Source organism: Triticum aestivum, chromosome 5B (genome assembly GCF_018294505.1).
Source record: "Triticum aestivum cultivar Chinese Spring chromosome 5B, IWGSC CS RefSeq v2.1, whole genome shotgun sequence".
Lineage (NCBI taxonomy): Eukaryota > Viridiplantae > Streptophyta > Magnoliopsida > Poales > Poaceae > Triticum > Triticum aestivum.
In genome coordinates this window covers 320,360,880-320,383,439 of record NC_057807.1, presented here as the reverse complement: position 1 = coordinate 320,383,439, position 22,560 = coordinate 320,360,880, and the positions used below count along the sequence as shown (strand labels likewise).

Below are 22,560 nucleotides of genomic sequence, written 5' to 3'. Positions count from 1 at the left end.
CTATAAGTCTAGCAGGGAGGTATCAAAGTAATCCAGGAGTGGATCACTGGACAGCGGTCAAGAACATCCTGAAATACCTGAAAAGGACTAAGGATATGTTTCTCGTATATGGAGGTGACAAAGAACTCATCGTAAATGGTTACGTTGATGCAAGTTTTGACACTGATCCGGACGATTCTAAATCGCAAACCGGATACGTGTTTACATTGAACGGTGGAGCTGTTAGTTGGTGCAGTTCTAAACAAAGCGTCGTGGCGGGATCTACGTATGAAGCGGAGTACATAGCTGCTTCGGAAGCAGCAAATGAAGGAGTCTGGATGAAGGAGTTCATATCCGATCTAGGTGTCATACCTAGTGCATCGGGTCCAATGAAAATCTTTTGTGACAATACTGGAGCAATTGCCTTAGCGAAGGAATCCAGATTTCACAAGAGAACCAAGCACATCAAGAGACGCTTCAATTTCATCCGGGATCTAGTCCAGGTGGGAGACATAGAAATTTGCAAGATACATACGGATCTGAATGTCACAGACCCGCTGACTAAGCCTCTTCCACGAGCAAAACATGATCAACACCAAGACTCCATGGGTGTTAGAATCATTACTGTGTAATCTAGATTATTGACTCTAGTGCAAGTGGGAGACTCAAGGAAATATGCCCTAAAGGCAATAATAAAGTTATTATTTATTTCCTTATATCATGATAAATGTTTATTATTCATGCTAGAATTGTATTAACCGGAAACATAATACTTGTGTGAATACATAGACAAACAAAGTGTCACTAGTATGCCTCTACTTGACTAGCTCGTTGATCAAAGATGGTTATGTTTCCTGACCATAGACATGTGTTGTCATTTGATTAACGGGATCACATCATTAGGAGAATAATGTGATTGACTTGACCCATTCCGTTAGCTTAGCACTTGATCGTTTAGTATTCTGCTATTGCTTTCTTCATGACTTATACATGTTCCTATGACTATGAGATTATGCAACTCCCGTTTACCGGAGGAACACTTTGTGTGCTACCAAACGTCACAATGTAACTGGGTGATTATAAAGGTGCTCTACAGGTGTCTCCGAAGGCATTTGTTGGGTTGGCGTATTTCGAGATTAGGATTTGTCACTCCGATTGTCGGAGAGGTATGTCTGGGCCCTCTCGGTAATGCACATCACTTAAGCCTTGCAAGCATTGCAACTAATGAGTTAGTTGTGAGATGATGTATTACGGAACGAGTAAAGAGACTTGTCGGTAACGAGATTGAACTAGGTATTGAGATACCGACGATTGAATCTCGGGCAAGTAACATACCGATGACAAAGGGAACAACGTATGTTGTTATGCCGTTTGACTGATAAAGATCTTCGTAGAATATGTAGGAGCCAATATGAACATCCAGGTTCCGCTATTGGTTATTGACCGGAAACAGTTCTAGGTCATGTCTACATAGTTCTCGAACACGTAGGGTCCGCACGCTTAAAGTTACGATGACAGTTTCATTATGAGTTTATATGTTTTGATGTACCTAAGGTTGTTCGGAGTCCCGGATGTGATCACGGACATGATGAGGAGTCTCGAAATGGTCTAGACATAAAGATTGATATATTGGACGACTATATTCGGACACCGGAAGTGTTCCGGGTGATTTCGGAGAAAACCGAAGTGTCGGAGGGGTTACCGGAACCCCCCGGGGAAGTATTGGGCCTTGGTGAGCCTGAGGGGAGAGAGAGGGCAGCAGCCCAGGAGGTGGCGCCCCCCCCCATGGGGAGTCCGAATTGGACTAGGGGAGGGGGCGCGGCCCCTCTTTCCCTCTCCCTCTCCCTCCTCTTTCCTTCCCCCTTCCCCCTTCCTAGTTGGACTAGGAAAAGGGGAGTCCTACTCCTACTAGGAGGAGGACTCCCCCCTCCTTGGCGCGCCCCAAGGGCCGGCCGGCCTTCCGCCTTGCTCCTTTATATACGGGGGCAGGGGGCACCCCAAGACACAGAAGTTGATCTTCGTGATCGTTCCTTAGCCGTGTGCGGTGCCCCCTCCACCATATTCCACCTCGGTCATATCGTTGCGGTGCTTAGGCGAAGCCCTGCGTCGGTAGAACATCATCATCGTCACCACGCCGTCGTGCTGACGGAACTCATCCCCGACACCCTGCTGGATCAGAGTCCGGAGATCGTCATCGAGCTGAACGTGTGCTGAACTCGGAGGTGCCGTACGTTCGGTACTTGGATCTGTCGGATCGTGAAGACGTACGACTACATCAACCGCGTTGTCAGAACGCTTCCGCTTTCAGTCTACGAGGGTACGTGGACAATACTCTCCCCTTTGTTGATATGCATCACCATGATCTTGCGTGTGCGTAGAAATTTTTTGAAATTACTACGTTCCCCAACAGCACCAACTCCCTTGTCGCCTCTGGCAGCGGCACGGAATCCAAGACAGGAGAGACATTCTCAGCAGGACTCGCTCCTTCCTGGGCTGCCACATTAGCCTGATCTGATGGCCGAATTGCCCCTCTCTCCGTCAAGCTGTTTGAAATTTGGATTCGAGAAGGCGCAGCTGCCCCCACCTTGTCGGATAAGCGGTCAAAAGCTGATATTCTGGCCGTCAGCCTGTCCTGCACCGTTAGAGGGGCCCCGAGGCTTAGATCAGCTCCATCGGCGGCAAACACCAATCAGACACCGCCGGAGGAGGAACTCAGGCGCCTCACCGCATCCAAGGTGGCCCCGCGCGAGCAAGGGGGCACTGGGGACGCAAAATCAGGGTACTGGGGATTCAAACCAAGATGTATTATTTTAATATTTTCGGGTCTTATGCGCAAAAAAACAACCGAGGCACTTTATCATCTTCCCGAAGCGACACCCAACCAGGCACAGGGGAGGAGATTTTCCTTATCCTCCTGATGCCGCTTCTAATGCGTCTCTCCCCACCGGCGGCGGCGCCGTCGCCGCAGTACCGGCGAAGCCACGGAGGTTCTACCACGAGATTAAACGCCGTACTCCCCGAGACCTCAGGTGAGTGTTCATCGCCTCCCATCCACCTACATTATTGCAGTATTGCTTGTATCTCTCGTTACCGTAATGTTGGGGCATCCCTGAGCGATGGCGACTATCCCCTTGACCTTCATGCCTTTAATGCTTTCCAGCGTTAGATTGGAGATGCATATTTTTTTTATTATGTTCGACTTCGGTATGCTTGTCATAATTCATCAACTTCTTAAAAATGCTAGATGCAAAATGTTTGGTCAAAAACCTTGTCATTAGCACAATCTATTACTGCATCGACTGTTTCTTATTCTACTACTACATGCCATTTAATGATATCTGACATGTTATGTAATTCTGTCCCGCAGAGCGAATGTTTCTTGTAGCTAGACATGCCTCATCGTCGACTGATGCGGTGCGTCCTAGGAGCGACAACTTTGATATAGCTAATGGACATGGTCATTTCCTTATCAAGTCTACATCTGATCTTCAGGTATGATGGTGAGTCTCTCGATCTATTTTTAGCGTTGTATCACCGAATAATCAAGATGGACCGGACCTTTGATTGAGCATAAAGCTGAAATATGCCTTACTTGCCTTGAATGTGTTTTCAACGGATAGTATAGTATTATTTCAATTCTCAGTAGAGCTCCATTTGAACTGCTTGCAGATGCAGTTATGTTGATGTCTCAGCTATAACGTTATACGACTCATATCTCTTTGCAGGAAGCTGTATCTTCTTGTTTCGGGAAAGCATTGGTGACCAGCAGTGCTGTCATGCTTGCGATGCCACCCAGTTGCTTGGCAGAAGAATGTGACCCGGGGTACTCTCTTCCTAACATGCCGCTGCTGTTTGCGATAGCCATGGTTGGTGCTACTGTTGGAGGTAATATCACATTGTAAGCTAACAGGATCTTAGCACATAGGAAAGTGTTTGTGGCTAGCAAAGTAGCTTTAAGGTTCAGCCCAACACTACACAATTGTTTTTCCTTATATAGTATGTTTTTTTCTGATACTTCCTCAACGTCTTGAGCAATTATGAATATCTGGAACATTAAAAAAATATGCAAAACTTGAACTGCTGACAACTTCAGGGAGGCGTAGAAATCTAATCTACAGCCTTATAACGTTTTTTTTTTCTCCAAAAGCGCCCCAAAGTGTGTGTCATATTGTATTAGAAGGAGAGCACCGAGAAGGCACAAAGTACAACTCAACGAAACCAAAGACATGGCGCAAGTACAACTCAAGAAAACCAAAGACAAACACACATTCACTTTTGTCTTTTTGCTTGTTATTTATTACATGAAAAAAATGTGTATGTATCCTTAAAGACGAATTCTTTCAGCCTGTTCAAGCATGGTGCAGTTAGCTTTTGCCTATATGACTATTTCCGGCAATGACAGTTTCTTTTGTGATGTCCGTTTTCCATCATGCTCTTGTTTGTACAGAAAATGACATTTCAGTAGTTACTTCATGTAGTACTTATTTTCCCTTGGTTATTCCGTAAGCTCCGTAATATGTTTGCCTCTCTGGAGGTGCAACATTTCCTACTTTACATTGAACAATTCAGAAACCATGCAGGGCTCCTTGCGAGACAAAGGAAAGGGGAACTTAAAAAGCTTAATGATCAGCTACGTCAGATAAATGCTTCACTGAGAAGACAAGCCAAGATCGAATCTTATGCTCCTGCTTTGAGCTATGCACCGGCTGCTAGTAAGATACCAGAATCAGAAGTCATTGTTGATCCTCACAAACAGCGCCTGCTCGCATATCTGAGGACTGGGAAGAACTACCTGAGAAACCAAGCTCCAGACAAGGCATTTTCCGAGTTTAAGGCAGCTCTTGATCTTGCACAATCTTTGGGTGATCATGTTGAAGAGAAGAAGGCGGCACGAGGATTAGGTCCGTCATTGTTTGGCATGAATTTCATTTATCATTTGCTCGTACGCACATTTGAAACTGATTGTGCTTTGATGCATCTTTCGTTGCCTAGAGAGCTCAGCAGAATTTGCGCCCTTCTGAACATGCCAATGGTAGTTTGAACATGATAATGTAAATACAATTTCACCATAACAAACTGAATCGTATAAACAGAGTAGCAGTACTAATTGCAAGCATTGTGGTGCCCATTTTTATACGATTGATACTACCATTGAGATGTTTGAGAAGTTCATTATATTTTTGGAATTCCACCATATATTTATGCAAATCACCGAGTTTGTCCAAAATTTGGACTCCCTCTGGGATGAAAGGACACCCTTTCTTTTGTGGTGGAACCCCCAAAATTCCTTCTAAAATTTCATAGGCAGCATTGACATCAAGCTCGATAAAATTCCCTTTTGCGGCAAAATCCAAGAGTTGTCTATGATGCAAAGCCAATCCTACCTAAAAATTTCTAAGCAAATTCTTGCATCTCCCTTTAGGTTGCAAACACGATAAGATTCCATAAGCCTGTACCAAGCATCTTTCAAATTTTCTCCTTGCTTTTGCTTGAAGTATAGAACTTCAACATCTGGTAACAAAGGAGGAGAATTCAAACGAGCCATAGTGAAACAAGAACACAAATAGATCTGGCGAAAAAACGGCGAACGAGAAAGAGGGCGAATAAAATGACAAACTTTTATGAAGTGGGGGAGAGGAAAACGAGAGGCAAATGGAAAATAATGTAAATTGCGAGGAGATGAGATTTGTGATTAGGAACCTTGTTGATGTTGAAGATCCTCCCCGGCAACGGCACCAGAAATTCCTTTTGATGTTTGCTAGAACTACGTCACTATTTCCCCAAAGAGGAAGGGATGATGCAGTATAGCGACGGTAGGTATTTCCCTCAGTGATGAGACCAAGGTTATCAAACCAGTAGGGGAACCTCCTCACACCATGTAAATAGCACCTAGATACAAATAACAAATACTCGTAACCCGACGTGTTAAAGGGGTTGTCAATCCCTTTAGGGTACAGCGCCTCAAGTAGGCAAATAACATGAGGTAAAAAGTGGTAGATAGGATAAATAGATCGCGGAACAAATAAATTGCAGCAAGGTATTTTTGTATTTTTGGTTTAATATATCTGAAAATAAATGCAAAGAAAATAGATCGCAAAGGCAAATATGATGAAAAGAGACCCGGGGGCCGTAGGTTTCACTAGTGGCTTCTCTCGAGAAAAATAGCAAACGGTGGGAAAACAATTACTGTTGGGCAATTAATAGAACTTCAAATAATCATGACGATATCCAGGCAATGATCATTATATAGGCATCACGTCCAAGATTAGTAGACCGACTCCTGCCTGCATCTACTACTATTACTCCACACATCGACCGCTATCCAGCATGCATCTAGTGTATTAAGTTCATGGGAAAACGGAGTAATGCAATAAGAACTATGACATGATGTAGATGGGATCCGTTTATCTATTCCGGAGATATAGATCCCATCTTGTTATCCTTAGTAGCAACTATACACTTCTGTCACTGGGATCAAGCACCGTAAGATCGAACCCACGACAGAGCACCTCTTCCCATTGCAAGATAAATAGATCAAGTTGTCCAAACAAAACCCAAATATCGGAGAAGAAATATGAGGCTATAAGCAATCATGCATATAATAGATCAAAGAAGACTCAAATAACTTTCATGGATAAAAACATAGATCTGATCATAAACTCAAAGTTCATCGGATCCCAATAAACACACTACCAAAAGACTTACATCATATGGATCTCCAAGAGACCATTGTATTGATAATAGAGAGAGAGAGAGAGAGGAAGCCATATAGCTACTAACTATGGACCCGTAGGTCTACAAAAACTACTCACGCATCATAGGAGAGGCACCAATGGAAGTGGTGAACCCCTCCATGACTGTGTCTAGATTGGATCTGGTGGTTCTGGACTCTGCGGCGGCTAGATCAATATTTCGTCGACTCCGCTAGAGTTTCTGGAATATTGTGGTATCTGTAGAGCAAAGAGGCGGTTCGGGAGGCACCCAAGGTGGGCAGCACCCACTTGGGCGCGCCTGGGCCTCCTAGCGTGCCCTGGTGGGTGCTGCTCCCCTCGAGCAGCCCCTCAGGTGCTTCCTTGGCCCACTGGCTTTCTTCTGGCCCAAAAAATCCTCCAGGAGTGGCGTTGCATTTGGACTCCGTTTGATATTGATTTCCCGTGATGTAAAAAACATGCAGAAAATAGCAACTGGCACTGGGCACTATGTCAATAGGTTAGTACCAAAATATGATATAAAATGACTATAAAATGATTGCAAAACATCCAAGAATGATAATAGAACAGCATGGAACAAACAAAAATTATAGATACATTGGAGACGTATCAGTCTCTGGAATGGGTCTATGATCCGCTCATCACATCTCCAAGCCTCACAAACGACAGCCTCAAAGCCTTCCAGCTTGAGCCAAAACATCTCAAATCTGAACCTCTTCTTATGAAAGAAAGGGGCATTAGTAGTTAGATGTAGTGGTGCGTGATCAGAGATCTGTGTAGACAACATCTGCAATAAATTGTCCGTGTGATCCAGCTCCCAATCCACCGAGACCAGCACTCGACCTATCTTGGTAAGCGTGGGCATGTCTCTCTCACTAGACCACGTGAATCGCCTCCCATGCATGTATAGCTCCTTGAGCTCATGCTCATCGACGAATTGCCTAAATTTGTTCATCATTCCTCTATTGAGATTGCTATTGCTTTTTTCCGGTGCTCTAAGAATCATGCTAAAGTCTCCTAGGATCATACAAGCTCCCGGGCAAGTCGCTCTTCTTGCCGACAGGTCCTCAAGGAATTTGGTCTTGAGCTCATCCCCTTGCGGTCCATAAACCACCGAAATCCACCACGGTGTGCTTCCTTTAGGTTGCACCCAACCTGTGAGGAAGTTGGTATCGTTATGCACACCCACCACGTCCACCACAGTGGAGTCCCAAGCCAGCAGGATACCCCCTCTAGTTTCCTCCGAAGGCATGTAAGCAAAACCATCGAATGACGGGCCTAAGCATTGCATGACAATGTACTTATCGATTACATCCAATTCAGTTTCTTGCAAGCAAACTAAGCTAATCTTGACTATGTCGATGAACACCTTGACCGCCTTCCTCTTGGCCGAGTTGTTGAGGCCACGAACATTCTAGCAGATAAGTGTGGGGCTTAAATCCATGCCAAAGGAAGCCACCCACTCCTGCACCCACACATGAGGCTTATATTGCCTCAACGCTTCTCGCCGCGCTCGCCTCCCTATCGTGCAGTGGAACTGTCTTGCCAAACAGGGCCACAATCACTCTCACATGTTGCTCTTGAAGGGGGAAGTCAAACAAGTCCTTGAGCTCCTGGACCGCATCATCATCAGTAGTGAGGTCCTTAGGGACCAAACCCAGGGCCCTTAACAGCATGTTTTCCACCGGGGTGGCCTTGGTGGTGCAAGCAGGAGCCGAGCGCTTCATCACACGAGTGGTGCGCTTGGGGGTGAAAGGCTCTGTTTGTGGTCGAAGCGCCGCGGCTTGAACTTCTTTCAGTAGTGGAGGAGTGAGCTTCTTCACAATGTTGGAGCAGAAGCTTTTCAGCCGAGTGAATGCCAAAGCTTCCTGACTAGTCATTCCCTCCGTGAGTGTTGTTAAAGCCTTTTACTCTTCACAAGATGTAGGCGGGTGCATCTCCAGGTCTTCCAAGGAAGCTAAGCCAGATAAATCCATGTCCAATATGCCAGGAGCCATAGCCGAAAGGTCGTGCCCAGGTAGGACGTGTGTCTCTGTACGTGCATGGCCATGATTCCCATCAATGGCCCCACCATCCAACCCCTCATGCGGCGTGAGTGGAGGTCCCGACGCATCCCACAAGCCCTCTACAGGAACCTTATATGCATACCTCGGGATTCCTTCTGTGGCTCCCACCACTAGCATCGAGGGGGCGGGCGCGGGGCCCCTCGAAACCTCTCCCGATCCCTCCGGACCCATGGCGATCTCAGCAGCAGGCGCCGACAGGGGAGTCTTGTCCTTGTCTGCCTCGGGATTCCTCATGTCCTATGCCGCGTCCGCTTGGCACATCGCCTCTGGGTAGGCCCCTTGCGACTCGACGACCAAGATGGCAACCACCAAGGAGGTGTGCTCCCCTTCGGGAACCGTTGATTGGGCAACAGGCACCTGAAGGAAATATGCCCTAGAGGCAATAATAAAGTTATTATTTATTTCCTTATATCATGATAAATGTTTATTATTCATGCTAGAATTGTATTAACCGGAAATATAATACTTGTGTGAATACATAGACAAACAGAGTGTCACTAGTATGCCTCTACTTGACTAGCTCGTTGATCAAAGATGGTTATGTTTCCTGACCATAGACATGTGTTGTCATTTGATTAACGGGATCACATCATTAGGAGAATGATGTGATTGACTTGACCCATTCTGTTAGCTTAGCACTTGATCGTTTAGTATTCTGCTATTGCTTTCTTCATGACTTATACATGTTCCTATGACTATGAGATTATGCAACTCCCGTTTACCACAGGAACACTTTGTGTGCTACCAAACGTCACAACGTAAATGGGTGATTATAAAGGTGCTCTACAGGTGTCTCCGAAGGTACTTGTGGGTTGGCGTATTTCGAGATTAGGATTTGTCACTTCGATTGTCGGAGAGGTATGTCTGGGCCCTCTCGGTAATGCACATCACTTAAGCCTTGCAAGCATTCCAACTAATGAGTTAGTTGTGAGATGATGTATTACGGAACGAGTAAAGAGACTTGCCGGTAACGAGATTGAACTAGGTATTGAGATACCGACGATTGAATCTCGGGCAAGTAACATACCGATGACAAAGGGAACAACGTATGTTGTTATGCCGTTTGACCGATAAAGATCTTCGTAGAATATGTAGGAGCCAATATGAACATCCAGGTTCCGCTATTGGTTATTGACCGGAAACAGTTCTAGGTCATGTCTACATAGTTCTCGAACCCGTACGGTCCGCACGCTTAAAGTTACGATGACAGTTTCATTATGAGTTTATATGTTTTGATGTACCGAAGGTTGTTCGGAGTCTAGGATGTGATCACGGACATGACCAGGAGTCTCGAAATGGTCGAGACATAAAGATTGATATATTGGACGACTATATTCGGACACCGGAAGTGTTCCAGGTGATTTTGGAGAAAATCGGAGTGCCGGAGGGGTTACCGGAACCCCCCAGGGAAGTATTGGGCCTTAGTGGGCCTGACGGGAGAGAGAGGGCAGCATCCCAGGAGGTGGCGCCCCCCCCCCATGGTGAGTCCGGATTGGACTAGGGGAGGGGGGCGCGGCCCCTCTTTCCCTCTCGCTCTCCCTCCTCTTTCCTTCCCCCTTCCCACTTCCTAGTTGGACTAGGAAAAGGGGAGTCCAACTCCTACTAGGAGGAGGACTCCCCCCTCCTTGGCGCGCCCCAAGGGCCGGCCGGCCTCCCCCCTTGCTCCTTTATATATGGGGGCAGGGGGGCACCCCAAGACATGGAAGTTGATCTTCGTGATCGTTCCTTAGCCGTGTGTGGTGCCCCCCTTCACCATATTCCACCTCGGTCATATCGTTGCGGTACTTAGGCGAAGCCCTGTGTCGGTAGAACATCATCATCGTCACCACGCCGTCGTGCTGATGGAACTCATCTCCGACACCCTGCTGGATCAGAGTCCAGGGATCGTCATCGAGCTGAACGTGTGCTGAACTCGGAGGTGCCGTACGTTCGGTACTTGAATCGGTCGGATCATGAAGATGTATGACTACATCAACCGTGTTGTCATAATGCTTCCGCTTTCGGTCTACGAGGGTACGTGGACAATACTCTCCCCTCTCGTTGATATGCATCACCATGATCTTGCGTGTGCGTTGGAATTTTTTTGAAATTACTACGTTCCCCAGCAGTGGCATCCGAGCCAGGTTTTATGCGTAGATGTCATATGCACGAGTAGAACACAAGTGAGTTGTGGGTGATATAAGTCATACTGCTTACCAGCATGTCATACTTTGGTTCGGCGGTATTGTTGGATGAAGCGGCCTGGACCGACAGTACGTGTACGCTTACGCGAGACTGGTTCTACCGACGTGCTTTGCACACAGGTGGCTGGCGGGTGTCAGTTTCTCCAACTTTAGTTAAACCGAGTGTGGCTACGCCCGGTCCTTGTGAAGGTTAAAACAACACCAACTTGACAAACTATCGTTGTGGTTTTGATGCGTAGGTAAGAACGGTTCTTGCTAAGCCCGTAGCAGCCACGTAAAACTTGCAACAACAAATTAGAGGACGTCTAACTTGTTTTTGCAGGGCATGTTGTGATGTGATATGGTCAAGACGTGATGCTATATTTTATTGTATGAGATGATCATGTTTTGTAACCGAAGTTATCGGCAACTGGCAGGAGCCATATGGTTGTCGCTTTATTGTATGAAATGCAAACGCCCTGTAATTGCTTTACTTTATCACTAAGCGGTAGCGATAGTCGTAGAAGCAATAGATGGCGTAAACGACAACGATGCTACGATGGAGATCAAGGTGTCGCGCCGGTGATGATGGTGATCATGGAGGTGCTTCGGAGATGGAGATCACAAGCACAAGATGATGATGGCCATATCATATCACTTATATTGATTGCATGTGATGTTTATCTTTTATGCATCTTATCTTGCTTTGATTGACGGTAGCATTATAAGATGATCTCTCACTAAATTTCAAGATAAAAGTGTTCTCCCTGAGTATGCACCATTGCCAAAGTTCGTCGTGCCCAGACACCACGTGATGATCAGGTGTGATAAGCTCTACGTCCATCTACAACGGGTGCAAGCCAGTTTTGCACACGCAGAATACTCAGGTTAAACTTGACGAGCCTAGTATATGCAGATATGGCCTCGGAACACTGAGACCGAAAGGTCGAGCGTGAATCATATAGTAGATATGATCAACATAGTGATGTTCACCATTGAAAACTACTCCATTTCACGTGATGATCGGTTATGGTTTAGTTGATTTGGATCACGTGATCACTTAGAGGATTAGAGAGATGTCTTTCTAAGTGGGAGTTCTTAAGTAACATGATTAATTGCACTTAAATTTATCATAAACTTAGTACCTGATAGTATCTTGCTTGTCTATGTTGATTGTAGATAGATGGCCCGTGCTGTTGTTCCATTGAATTTTAATGTGTTCCTTGAGAAAGCAAAGTTGAAAGATGATGGTAGCAATTACACGGACTGGGTCCGTAACTTGAGGATTATCCTCATTGCTGCACAGAAGAATTACGTCCTGGAAGCACCGCTGGGTGCCAGGCCTGCTGCAGGAGCAACACCAGATGTTGTGAACGTCTGGCAGAGCAAAGCTGATGACTACTCGATAGTTCAGTGTGCCATGCTTTACGGCTTAGAACCGGGACTTCAACGACGTTTTGAACGTCATGGAGCATATGAGATGTTCCAGGAGTTGAAGTTAATATTTCAAGCAAATGCCCGGATTGAGAGATATGAAGTCTCCAATAAGTTCTATAGCTGCAAGATGGAGGAGAACAGTTCTGTCAGTGAGCATATACTCAAGATGTCTGGGTATAATAATCACTTGATTCAACTGGGAGTTAATCTTCCGGATGATAGCGTCATTGACAGAATTCTCCAATCACTGCCACCAAGCTACAAAAGCTTTGTGATGAACTATAATATGCAAGGGATGGAAAAGACAATTCCCGAGCTCTTCGCGATGCTAAAAGCTGCGGAGGTAGAAATCAAGAAGGAGCATCAAGTGTTGATGGTCAACAAGACCACTAGTTTCAAGAAAAAGGGCAAAGGGAAGAAGAAGGGGAACTTCAAGAAGAACAGCAAGCAAGTTGCTGCTCAGGAGAAGAAACCCAAGTCTGGACCTAAGCCTGAAACTGAGTGCTTCTACTGCAAGCAGACTGGTCACTGGAAGCGGAACTGCCCCAAGTATTTGGCGGATAAGAAGGATGGCAAGGTGAACAAAGGTATATGTGATATACATGTTATTGATGTGTACCTTACTAGAGCTCGCAGTAGCACCTGGGTATTTGATACTGGTTCTGTTGCTAATATTTGCAACTCGAAACAGGGACTACGGATTAAGCGAACACTGGCCAAGGACGAGGTGACGATGCGCGTGGGAAATGGTTCCAAAGTCGATGTGATCGCGGTCGGCACGCTACCTCTACATCTACCTTCGGGATTAGTATTAGACCTAAATAATTGTTATTTGGTGCCAGCGTTGAGCATGAACATTATATCTGGATCTTGTTTGATGCGAGACGGTTATTCATTTAAATCAGAGAATAATGGTTGTTCTATTTATATGAGTAATATCTTTTATGGTCATGCACCCTTGAAGAGTGGTCTATTTTTGATGAATCTCGATAGTAGTGATACACATATTCATAATGTTGAAACCAAAAGATGCAGAGTTGATAATGATAGTGCAACTTACTTGTGGCACTGCCGTTTGGGTCATATCGGTGTAAAGCGCATGAAGAAACTCCATACTGATGGACTTTTGGAACCACTTGATTATGAATCACTTGGTACTTGCGAACCGTGCCTTATGGGCAAGATGACTAAAACGCCGTTCTCCGGTACAATGGAGAGAGCAACAGATTTATTGGAAATCATACATACAGATGTATGTGGTCCAATGAATGTTGAGGCTCGTGGCGGATATCGTTATTTTCTCACCTTCACAGATGATTTGAGCAGATATGGATATATCTACTTAATGAAACATAAGTCTGAAACGTTTGAAAAGTTCAAAGAATTTTAGAGTGAAGTTGAAAATCATCGTAACAAGAAAATAAAGTTTCTACGATTTGATCGTGGAGGAGAATATTTGAGTTACGAGTTTGGTCTACATTTGAAACAAAGCGGAATAGTTTCGCAACTCACGCCACCCGGAACACCACAACGTAATGGTGTGTCCGAACGTCGTAATCGTACTTTACTTGATATGGTGCGATCTATGATGTCTCTTACTGATTTACCGCTATCATTTTGGGGTTATGCTTTAGAGACGGCCGCATTCACGTTAAATAGGGCACCATCAAAATCCGTTGATACGACGCCTTACGAACTATGGTTTGGCAAGAAACCAAAGTTGTCGTTTCTAAAAGTTTGGGGCTGCGATGCTTATGTGAAAAAACTTCAACCTGATAAGCTCGAACCCAAATCGGAGAAATGTGTCTTCATAGGATACCCAAAGGAAACTGTTGGGTACACCTTCTATCACAGATCCGAAGGCAAGACATTCATTGCTAAGAATGGATCCTTTCTAGAGAAGGAGTTTCTCTCGAAAGAAGTGAGTGGGAGGAAAGTAGAACTTGATGAGGTAACTGTACCTGCTCCCTTATTGGAAAGTAGCTCATCACAGAAATCTGTTCCTGTGACACCTACACCAATTAGTGAGGAAGTTAATGATGATGATCATGGAACTTCAGATCAAGTTGTTACTGAACCTCGTAGATCAACCAGAATAAAATCCGCACCAGAGTGGTACGGTAATCCTGTTCTGGAAGTCATGTTACTAGACCATGATGAACCTACGAACTATGAAGAAGCGATGGTGAGCCCAGATTCCGCAAAATGGCTTGAGGCCATGAAATCTGAGATGGGATCCATGTATGAGAACAAAGTGTGGACTTTGGTTGACTTGCCCAATGATCGGCAAGCAATTGAAAATAAATGGATCTTCAAGAAGAAGACTGACGCTGACGGTAATGTTACTGTCTACAAAGCTCGACTTGTCGCAAAAGGTTTTCGACAAGTTCAAGGGATTGACTACGATGAGACTTTCTCACCCGTAGCGATGCTTAAGTCTGTCCGAATCATGTTAGCGATTGCCGCATTTTATGATTATGAAATATGGCAGATGGATGTCAAAACTGCATTCCTGAACGGGTTTCTGGAAGAAGAGTTGTATATGATGCAACCAGAAGGTTTTGTCGATCCAAAGGGAGCTAACAAAGTGTGCAAGCTCCAGTGATCCATTTATGGACTGGTGCAAGCCTCTCGGAGTTGGAATAAACACTTTGATAGTGTGATCAAAGCATTTGGTTTTGTACAGACTTTTGGAGAAGCCTGTATTTACAAGAAAGTGAGTGGGAGCTCTGTAGCATTTCTGATATTATATGTGGATGACATATTACTGATCGGAAATGATATAGAATTTCTGGATAGCATAAAGGGATACTTGAATAAGAGTTTTTCAATGGAAGACCTCGGTGAAGCTACTTACATATTGGGCATTAAGATCTATAGAGATAGATCAAGACGCTTAATTGGACTTTCACAAAGCACATACCTTGACAAAGTTTTGAAGAAGTTCAAAATGGATCAAGCAAAGAAAGGGTTCTTGCCTGTGTTACAAGGTGTGAAGTTGAGTAAGACTCAAAGCCCGACCACTGCAGAAGATAGAGAGAAGATGAAAGATGTTCCCTATGCTTCAGCCATAGGCTCTATCATGTATGCAATGTTGTGTACCAGACCTGATGTGTGCCTTGCTATAAGTCTAGCAGGGAGGTACCAAAGTAATCCAGGAGTGGATCACTGGACAGCGGTCAAGAACATCCTGAAATACCTGAAAAGGACTAAGGATATGTTTCTCGTATATGGAGGTGACAAAGAGCTCATCGTAAATGGTTACGTTGATGCAAGCTTTGACACTGATCCGGACGATTCTAAATCGCAAACCAGATACGTGTTTACATTGAATGGTGGAGCTGTCAGTTGGTGCAGTTCTAAACGAAGCGTCGTGGCGGGATCTACATGTGAAGCGCAGTACATAGCTGCTTCGGAAGTAGCAAATGAAGGAGTCTGGATGAAGGAGTTCATATCCGATCTAGGTGTCATACCTAGTGCATCGGGTCCAATGAAAATCTTTTGTGACAATACTGGAGCAATTGCCTTAGCGAAGGAATCCAGATTTCACAAGAGAACCAAGCACATCAAGAGACGCTTCAATTCCATCTGGGATCTAGTCCAGGTGGGAGACATAGAAATTTGCAAGATACATACGGATCTGAATGTCGCAGACCTGCTGACTAAGCCTCTTCCACGAGCAAAACATGATCAACACCAAGACTCCATGGGTGTTAGAATCATTACTATGTAATCTAGATTATTGACTCTAGTGCAAGTGGGAGACTAAAGGAAATATGCCCTAGAGGCAATAATAAAGTTATTATTTATTTCCTTATAACATGATAAATGTTTATTATTCATGCTAGAATTTTATTAACCGGAAACATAATACTTGTGTGAATACATAGACAAACAGAGTGTCACTAGTTTGCCTCTACTTGACTAGCTCGTTGATCAAAGATGGTTATGTTTCCTGACCATAGACATGTGTTGTCATTTGATTAACAGGATCACATCATTAGGAGAATGATGTGATTGACTTGACCCATTCCGTTAGCTTAGCACTTGATCGTTTAGTATTCTGCTATTGCTTTCTTCATGACTTATACATGTTCCTATGACTATGAGATTATGCAACTCCCGTTTACCGGAGGAACACTTTGTGTGCTACCAAACGTCACAATGTAACTGGGTGATTATAAAGGTGCTCTACAGGTGTCTCCGAAGGTACTTGTTGGGTTGGCGTATTTCGAGATTAGGATTTGTCACTCCGATTGTCGGAGAGGTATGTCTGGGCCCTCTCGGTAATGCACATCACTTAAGCCTTGCAAGCATTGCAACTAATGAGTTAGTTGTGAGATGATGTATTACAGAACGAGTAAAGAGACTTGCCGGTAACGAGATTGAACTAGGTATTGAGATACCGACGATTGAATCTCGGGCAAGTAACATACCGATGACAAAGGGAACAACGTATGTTGTTATGCCGTTTGACCGATAAAGATCTTCGTAGAATATGTAGGAGCCAATATGAACATCCAGGTTCCGCTATTGGTTATTGACCGGAAACAGTTCTAGGTCATGTCTACATAGTTCTCGAACACGTAGGGTCCGCACGCTTAAAGTTACGATGACAGTTTCATTATGAGTTTATATGTTTTGATGTACCTAAGGTTGTTCGGAGTCCCGGATGTGATCACGGACATGATGAGGAGTCTCGAAATGGTCTAGACATAAAGATTGATATATTGGACGACTATATTCGGACACCGGAAGTGTTCCGGGTGATTTCGGAGAAAACCGAAGTGTCGGAGGGGTTACCGGAACCCCCCGGGGAAGTATTGGGCCTTGGTGAGCCTGAGGGGAGAGAGAGGGCAGCAGCCCAGGAGGTGGCGCCCCCCCCATGGGGAGTCCGAATTGGACTAGGGGAGGGGGCGCGGCCCCTCTTTCCCTCTCCCTCTCCCTCCTCTTTCCTTCCCCCTTCCCCCTTCCTAGTTGGACTAGGAAAAGGGGAGTCCTACTCCTACTAGGAGGAGGACTCCCCCCTCCTTGGCGCGCCCCAAGGGCCGGCCGGCCTTCCGCCTTGCTCCTTTATATACGGGGGCAGGGGGCACCCCAAGACACAGAAGTTGATCTTCGTGATCGTTCCTTAGCCGTGTGCGGTGCCCCCCTCCACCATATTCCACCTCGGTCATATCGTTGCGGTGCTTAGGCGAAGCCCTGCGTCGGTAGAACATCATCATCGTCACCACGCCGTCGTGCTGACGGAACTCATCCCCGACACCCTGCTGGATCAGAGTCCGGAGATCGTCATCGAGCTGAACGTGTGCTGAACTCGGAGGTGCCGTACGTTCGGTACTTGGATCTGTCGGATCGTGAAGACGTACGACTACATCAACCGCGTTGTCAGAACGCTTCCGCTTTCAGTCTACGAGGGTACGTGGACAATACTCTCCCCTTTGTTGATATGCATCACCATGATCTTGCGTGTGCGTAGGAAATTTTTTGAAATTACTACGTTCCCCAACAGCACCAACTCCCTTGTCGCCTCTGGCAGCGGCACGGAATCCAAGACAGGAGAGACATTCTCAGCAGGACTCGCTCCTTCCTGGGCTGCCACATTAGCCTGATCTGATGGCCGAATTGCCCCTCTCTCCGTCAAGCTGTTTGAAATTTGGATTCGAGAAGGCGCAGCTGCCCCCACCTTGTCGGATAAGCGGTCAAAAGCTGATATTCTGGCCGTCAGCCTGTCCTGCACCGTTAGAGGGGCCCCGAGGCTTAGATCAGCTCCATCGGCGGCAAACACCAATCAGACACCGCCGGAGGAGGAACTCAGGCGCCTCACCGCATCCAAGGTGGCCCCGCGCGAGCAAGGGGGCACTGGGGACGCAAAATCAGGGTACTGGGGATTCAAACCAAGATGTATTATTTTAATATTTTCGGGTCTTATGCGCAAAAAAACAACCGAGGCACTTTATCATCTTCCCGAAGCGACACCCAACCAGGCACAGGGGAGGAGATTTTCCTTATCCTCCTGATGCCGCTTCTAATGCGTCTCTCCCCACCGGCGGCGGCGCCGTCGCCGCAGTACCGGCGAAGCCACGGAGGTTCTACCACGAGATTAAACGCCGTACTCCCCGAGACCTCAGGTGAGTGTTCATCGCCTCCCATCCACCTACATTATTGCAGTATTGCTTGTATCTCTCGTTACCGTAATGTTGGGGCATCCCTGAGCGATGGCGACTATCCCCTTGACCTTCATGCCTTTAATGCTTTCCAGCGTTAGATTGGAGATGCATATTTTTTTTATTATGTTCGACTTCGGTATGCTTGTCATAATTCATCAACTTCTTAAAAATGCTAGATGCAAAATGTTTGGTCAAAAACCTTGTCATTAGCACAATCTATTACTGCATCGACTGTTTCTTATTCTACTACTACATGCCATTTAATGATATCTGACATGTTATGTAATTCTGTCCCGCAGAGCGAATGTTTCTTGTAGCTAGACATGCCTCATCGTCGACTGATGCGGTGCGTCCTAGGAGCGACAACTTTGATATAGCTAATGGACATGGTCATTTCCTTATCAAGTCTACATCTGATCTTCAGGTATGATGGTGAGTCTCTCGATCTATTTTTAGCGTTGTATCACCGAATAATCAAGATGGACCGGACCTTTGATTGAGCATAAAGCTGAAATATGCCTTACTTGCCTTGAATGTGTTTTCAACGGATAGTATAGTATTATTTCAATTCTCAGTAGAGCTCCATTTGAACTGCTTGCAGATGCAGTTATGTTGATGTCTCAGCTATAACGTTATACGACTCATATCTCTTTGCAGGAAGCTGTATCTTCTTGTTTCGGGAAAGCATTGGTGACCAGCAGTGCTGTCATGCTTGCGATGCCACCCAGTTGCTTGGCAGAAGAATGTGACCCGGGGTACTCTCTTCCTAACATGCCGCTGCTGTTTGCGATAGCCATGGTTGGTGCTACTGTTGGAGGTAATATCACATTGTAAGCTAACAGGATCTTAGCACATAGGAAAGTGTTTGTGGCTAGCAAAGTAGCTTTAAGGTTCAGCCCAACACTACACAATTGTTTTTCCTTATATAGTATGTTTTTTTCTGATACTTCCTCAACGTCTTGAGCAATTATGAATATCTGGAACATTAAAAAAATATGCAAAACTTGAACTGCTGACAACTTCAGGGAGGCGTAGAAATCTAATCTACAGCCTTATAACGTTTTTTTTTTCTCCAAAAGCGCCCCAAAGTGTGTGTCATATTGTATTAGAAGGAGAGCACCGAGAAGGCACAAAGTACAACTCAACGAAACCAAAGACATGGCGCAAGTACAACTCAAGAAAACCAAAGACAAACACACATTCACTTTTGTCTTTTTGCTTGTTATTTATTACATGAAAAAAATGTGTATGTATCCTTAAAGACGAATTCTTTCAGCCTGTTCAAGCATGGTGCAGTTAGCTTTTGCCTATATGACTATTTCCGGCAATGACAGTTTCTTTTGTGATGTCCGTTTTCCATCATGCTCTTGTTTGTACAGAAAATGACATTTCAGTAGTTACTTCATGTAGTACTTATTTTCCCTTGGTTATTCCGTAAGCTCCGTAATATGTTTGCCTCTCTGGAGGTGCAACATTTCCTACTTTACATTGAACAATTCAGAAACCATGCAGGGCTCCTTGCGAGACAAAGGAAAGGGGAACTTAAAAAGCTTAATGATCAGCTACGTCAGATAAATGCTTCACTGAGAAGACAAGCCAAGATCGAATCTTATGCTCCTGCTTTGAGCTATGCACCGGCTGCTAGTAAGATACCAGAATCAGAAGTCATTGTTGATCCTCACAAACAGCGCCTGCTCGCATATCTGAGGACTGGGAAGAACTACCTGAGAAACCAAGCTCCAGACAAGGCATTTTCCGAGTTTAAGGCAGCTCTTGATCTTGCACAATCTTTGGGTGATCATGTTGAAGAGAAGAAGGCGGCACGAGGATTAGGTCCGTCATTGTTTGGCATGAATTTCATTTATCATTTGCTCGTACGCACATTTGAAACTGATTGTGCTTTGATGCATCTTTCGTTGCCTAGAGAGCTCAGCAGAATTTGCGCCCTTCTGAACATGCCAATGGTAGTTTGAACATGATAATGTAAATACAATTTCACCATAACAAACTGAATCGTATAAACAGAGTAGCAGTACTAATTGCAAGCATTGTGGTGCCCATTTTTATTTATTTATTGTGAATCCAAACTGACGGAAGTCCTTTGCGTTCATCAGGAGCATCATTGCAAAGACAAGGAAATTACAAGGAAGCAATAAAGTACCACTCCATGGTTCTCAGCATCTCCAAGATGACTGGAGAGGATTCAGGTGTCACTGAGGCATATGGGGCAATAGCCGATTGCTACACCGAAGTTGGTGAGCTCGAGAAGGCAGGCAAGTTCTACGATGAGTACATTGCAAGATTGGAGAATGACTGAAACAGTGTGTGTGTGTGTGTGTGTGTGCGCGCGCGCACGCGCGCGCGCGTGCGTGCGTGCGTGCGTGCGTGCATGTGTGTGTGTGTGTGTGTGTGTGTGTGTGCTACCTGTGAGAATGCAAACACCACTAAACTTTTCGTTCTTCACTAGTCATATGATGTTTTGTAGATGTGCAGTTCCTGTCAACAAAAAAGACTCTGGTTTATTATATCTTCTAAGTTGTTTCCCCTGAATTATGTGAGATCATTTGGGTCAGTAGCATGCTGTGTAGTTATTTTGGTAGTAATAGCTTACTGTAAGTACTCCCTCCGTTTCTTTTTAGTCTGCATATAAGGTTTGGTCAAAGTCAAGCTTTGTAGAGTTTGACTAACTTTATATTAAAAAATATAAACATTCACAATATGAAATCAATATTATCATATGCACCATGAAACGTATTTTCATACTATATAGTTTCAGTATTGTAGATGTTCATATTTTTTTATATAAATTTGGTCAAACTTTGTGTAGTTTGACTTTAACCAAATCTTATATGCGGAGTAAAAAGAAACGGAGGGAGTACAAACGAAATCCAGCTTTCCGACTTGAAAATTTTAAAGAAATACCTCAACCTATCACTGCCTGTCCCTGAATTTGTTTTCAGTTCCTTTGCCACTTCTCATATTTGTATGCACTGCATGTGGAAACAAATACAGATTGGGCATACTTTATGTTATTGGTTAAAAGTTTGTAACAGCACCAAGCTTGAAAAATATCATAGTTCAGTATCTTATGATATGAGAAAGAAGAACACAGTAGAAGTCTCTCATGGTGAAGGTTTTCTGCTCAAGTGTGAGCTAGGGAGGAAAGGACATGGGGTAGGGAAGGACAAGAAAAGGAAAAGAAGGTGTCGAGTCACAAGTGTAAGCAGCGCGTACATACGTGGAAGGACTGTCCAGATCTCAATCGTAAGTGCTAACACGACAGCTTTTGGTGATGACTCAGATATCCGTAGTGATGTCCTCATAGTGTCCTCGTAGTATCGGCACGTGGACTAAAGGTGAAGCGTGGATGTTGGATTCAGCTAGTACTTCTTATGTGGCTCCCAACCAGGAGTGGTTCTCTTCGTTCAAATCTAGTGAGTTTGGTTAGCCTATATGCTTGATGGCATTGGCTAGTCGTATTGCTGAAGTAGGTGACATCAAAATCAAGTTGTTTGACGGAGTTAAGCGAGTGCTTTGAGAGTCAGCCATGTGCCAGGGCTAAGAGGGAATATCATTTTGCTTGGAATTCTTCATGATGGTGGTATGCTCTTCCATTTTGACGAGGACCATGAGAATCATGAAGGATGAGGTGACCATAATGATGGGAGAGAGCACTCATTGGCGGTTCTTGGGTGCAAGAGAAAACCAGGGAGGGCAAAAACTTGGCGGCGGCCCCTGCTGGATTGCACATGGCTCTGTCAATGAGAGGACGGCTTCAGACCTTTACAAGTTGCAAAGATGCACTTGTAGGTGGATCCACATAGACTAGAATTGTAGGAGTAGCAGCAAGGTACCATGGAGACGATGGGTCTAGGGCAAGTCAGACTCGTCGTATAGCTCTCAATAATCTACGAAGGAGGCCACCCAAGACCGAAGTACATGGAAGTTCAACACATGAACAAATTTAAGATGGTGAAGAATATTCATCAAGTTAAGTTTGTGTTGAATATTATGTGTGAGTGTGGATAGGATACAA

At 44.9% G+C, this 22,560-nt stretch overlaps 2 protein-coding genes and 1 long non-coding RNA gene across 4 annotated transcripts; 2 read left to right on the top strand and 1 right to left on the bottom strand.

The window, feature by feature from the left end:
• Positions 1–2,694: 2,694 nt before the first annotated feature.
• LOC123111623 (uncharacterized) lies at positions 2,695–5,154 on the top strand. Its single transcript, XM_044532448.1, has 4 exons — positions 2,695–3,008; positions 3,347–3,471; positions 3,705–3,864; positions 4,560–5,154. Exons 1-4 carry the CDS (start codon positions 2,780–2,782, stop codon positions 5,018–5,020), a joined length of 975 nt encoding a protein of 324 aa, XP_044388383.1. The 5' UTR covers positions 2,695–2,779; the 3' UTR covers positions 5,021–5,154.
• Positions 5,155–18,200: 13,046 nt separating this feature from the next.
• Positions 18,201–21,074, top strand: LOC123111621 (protein FLUORESCENT IN BLUE LIGHT, chloroplastic). Of its 2 annotated transcripts, none has more exons than XM_044532445.1 (5): positions 18,201–18,485; positions 18,824–18,948; positions 19,182–19,341; positions 20,037–20,357; positions 20,639–21,074. In XM_044532445.1, exons 1-5 carry the CDS (start codon positions 18,257–18,259, stop codon positions 20,839–20,841), a joined length of 1,038 nt encoding a protein of 345 aa, XP_044388380.1. In that variant the 5' UTR covers positions 18,201–18,256; the 3' UTR covers positions 20,842–21,074. The 2 variants fall into 2 exon arrangements, with proteins under 2 accessions (XP_044388380.1, XP_044388382.1); XM_044532447.1 differs by having other exon boundaries at positions 18,824–18,956.
• LOC123111622 (uncharacterized) lies at positions 21,029–21,463 on the bottom strand. The gene is made up of 3 exons (XR_006454582.1): positions 21,408–21,463; positions 21,364–21,368; positions 21,029–21,143 (listed from the first exon to the last, which is right to left on the bottom strand). It is a non-coding gene; the product is annotated as an uncharacterized lncRNA (long non-coding RNA).
• Between the last annotated feature and the right edge of the window lie 1,097 nt (positions 21,464–22,560).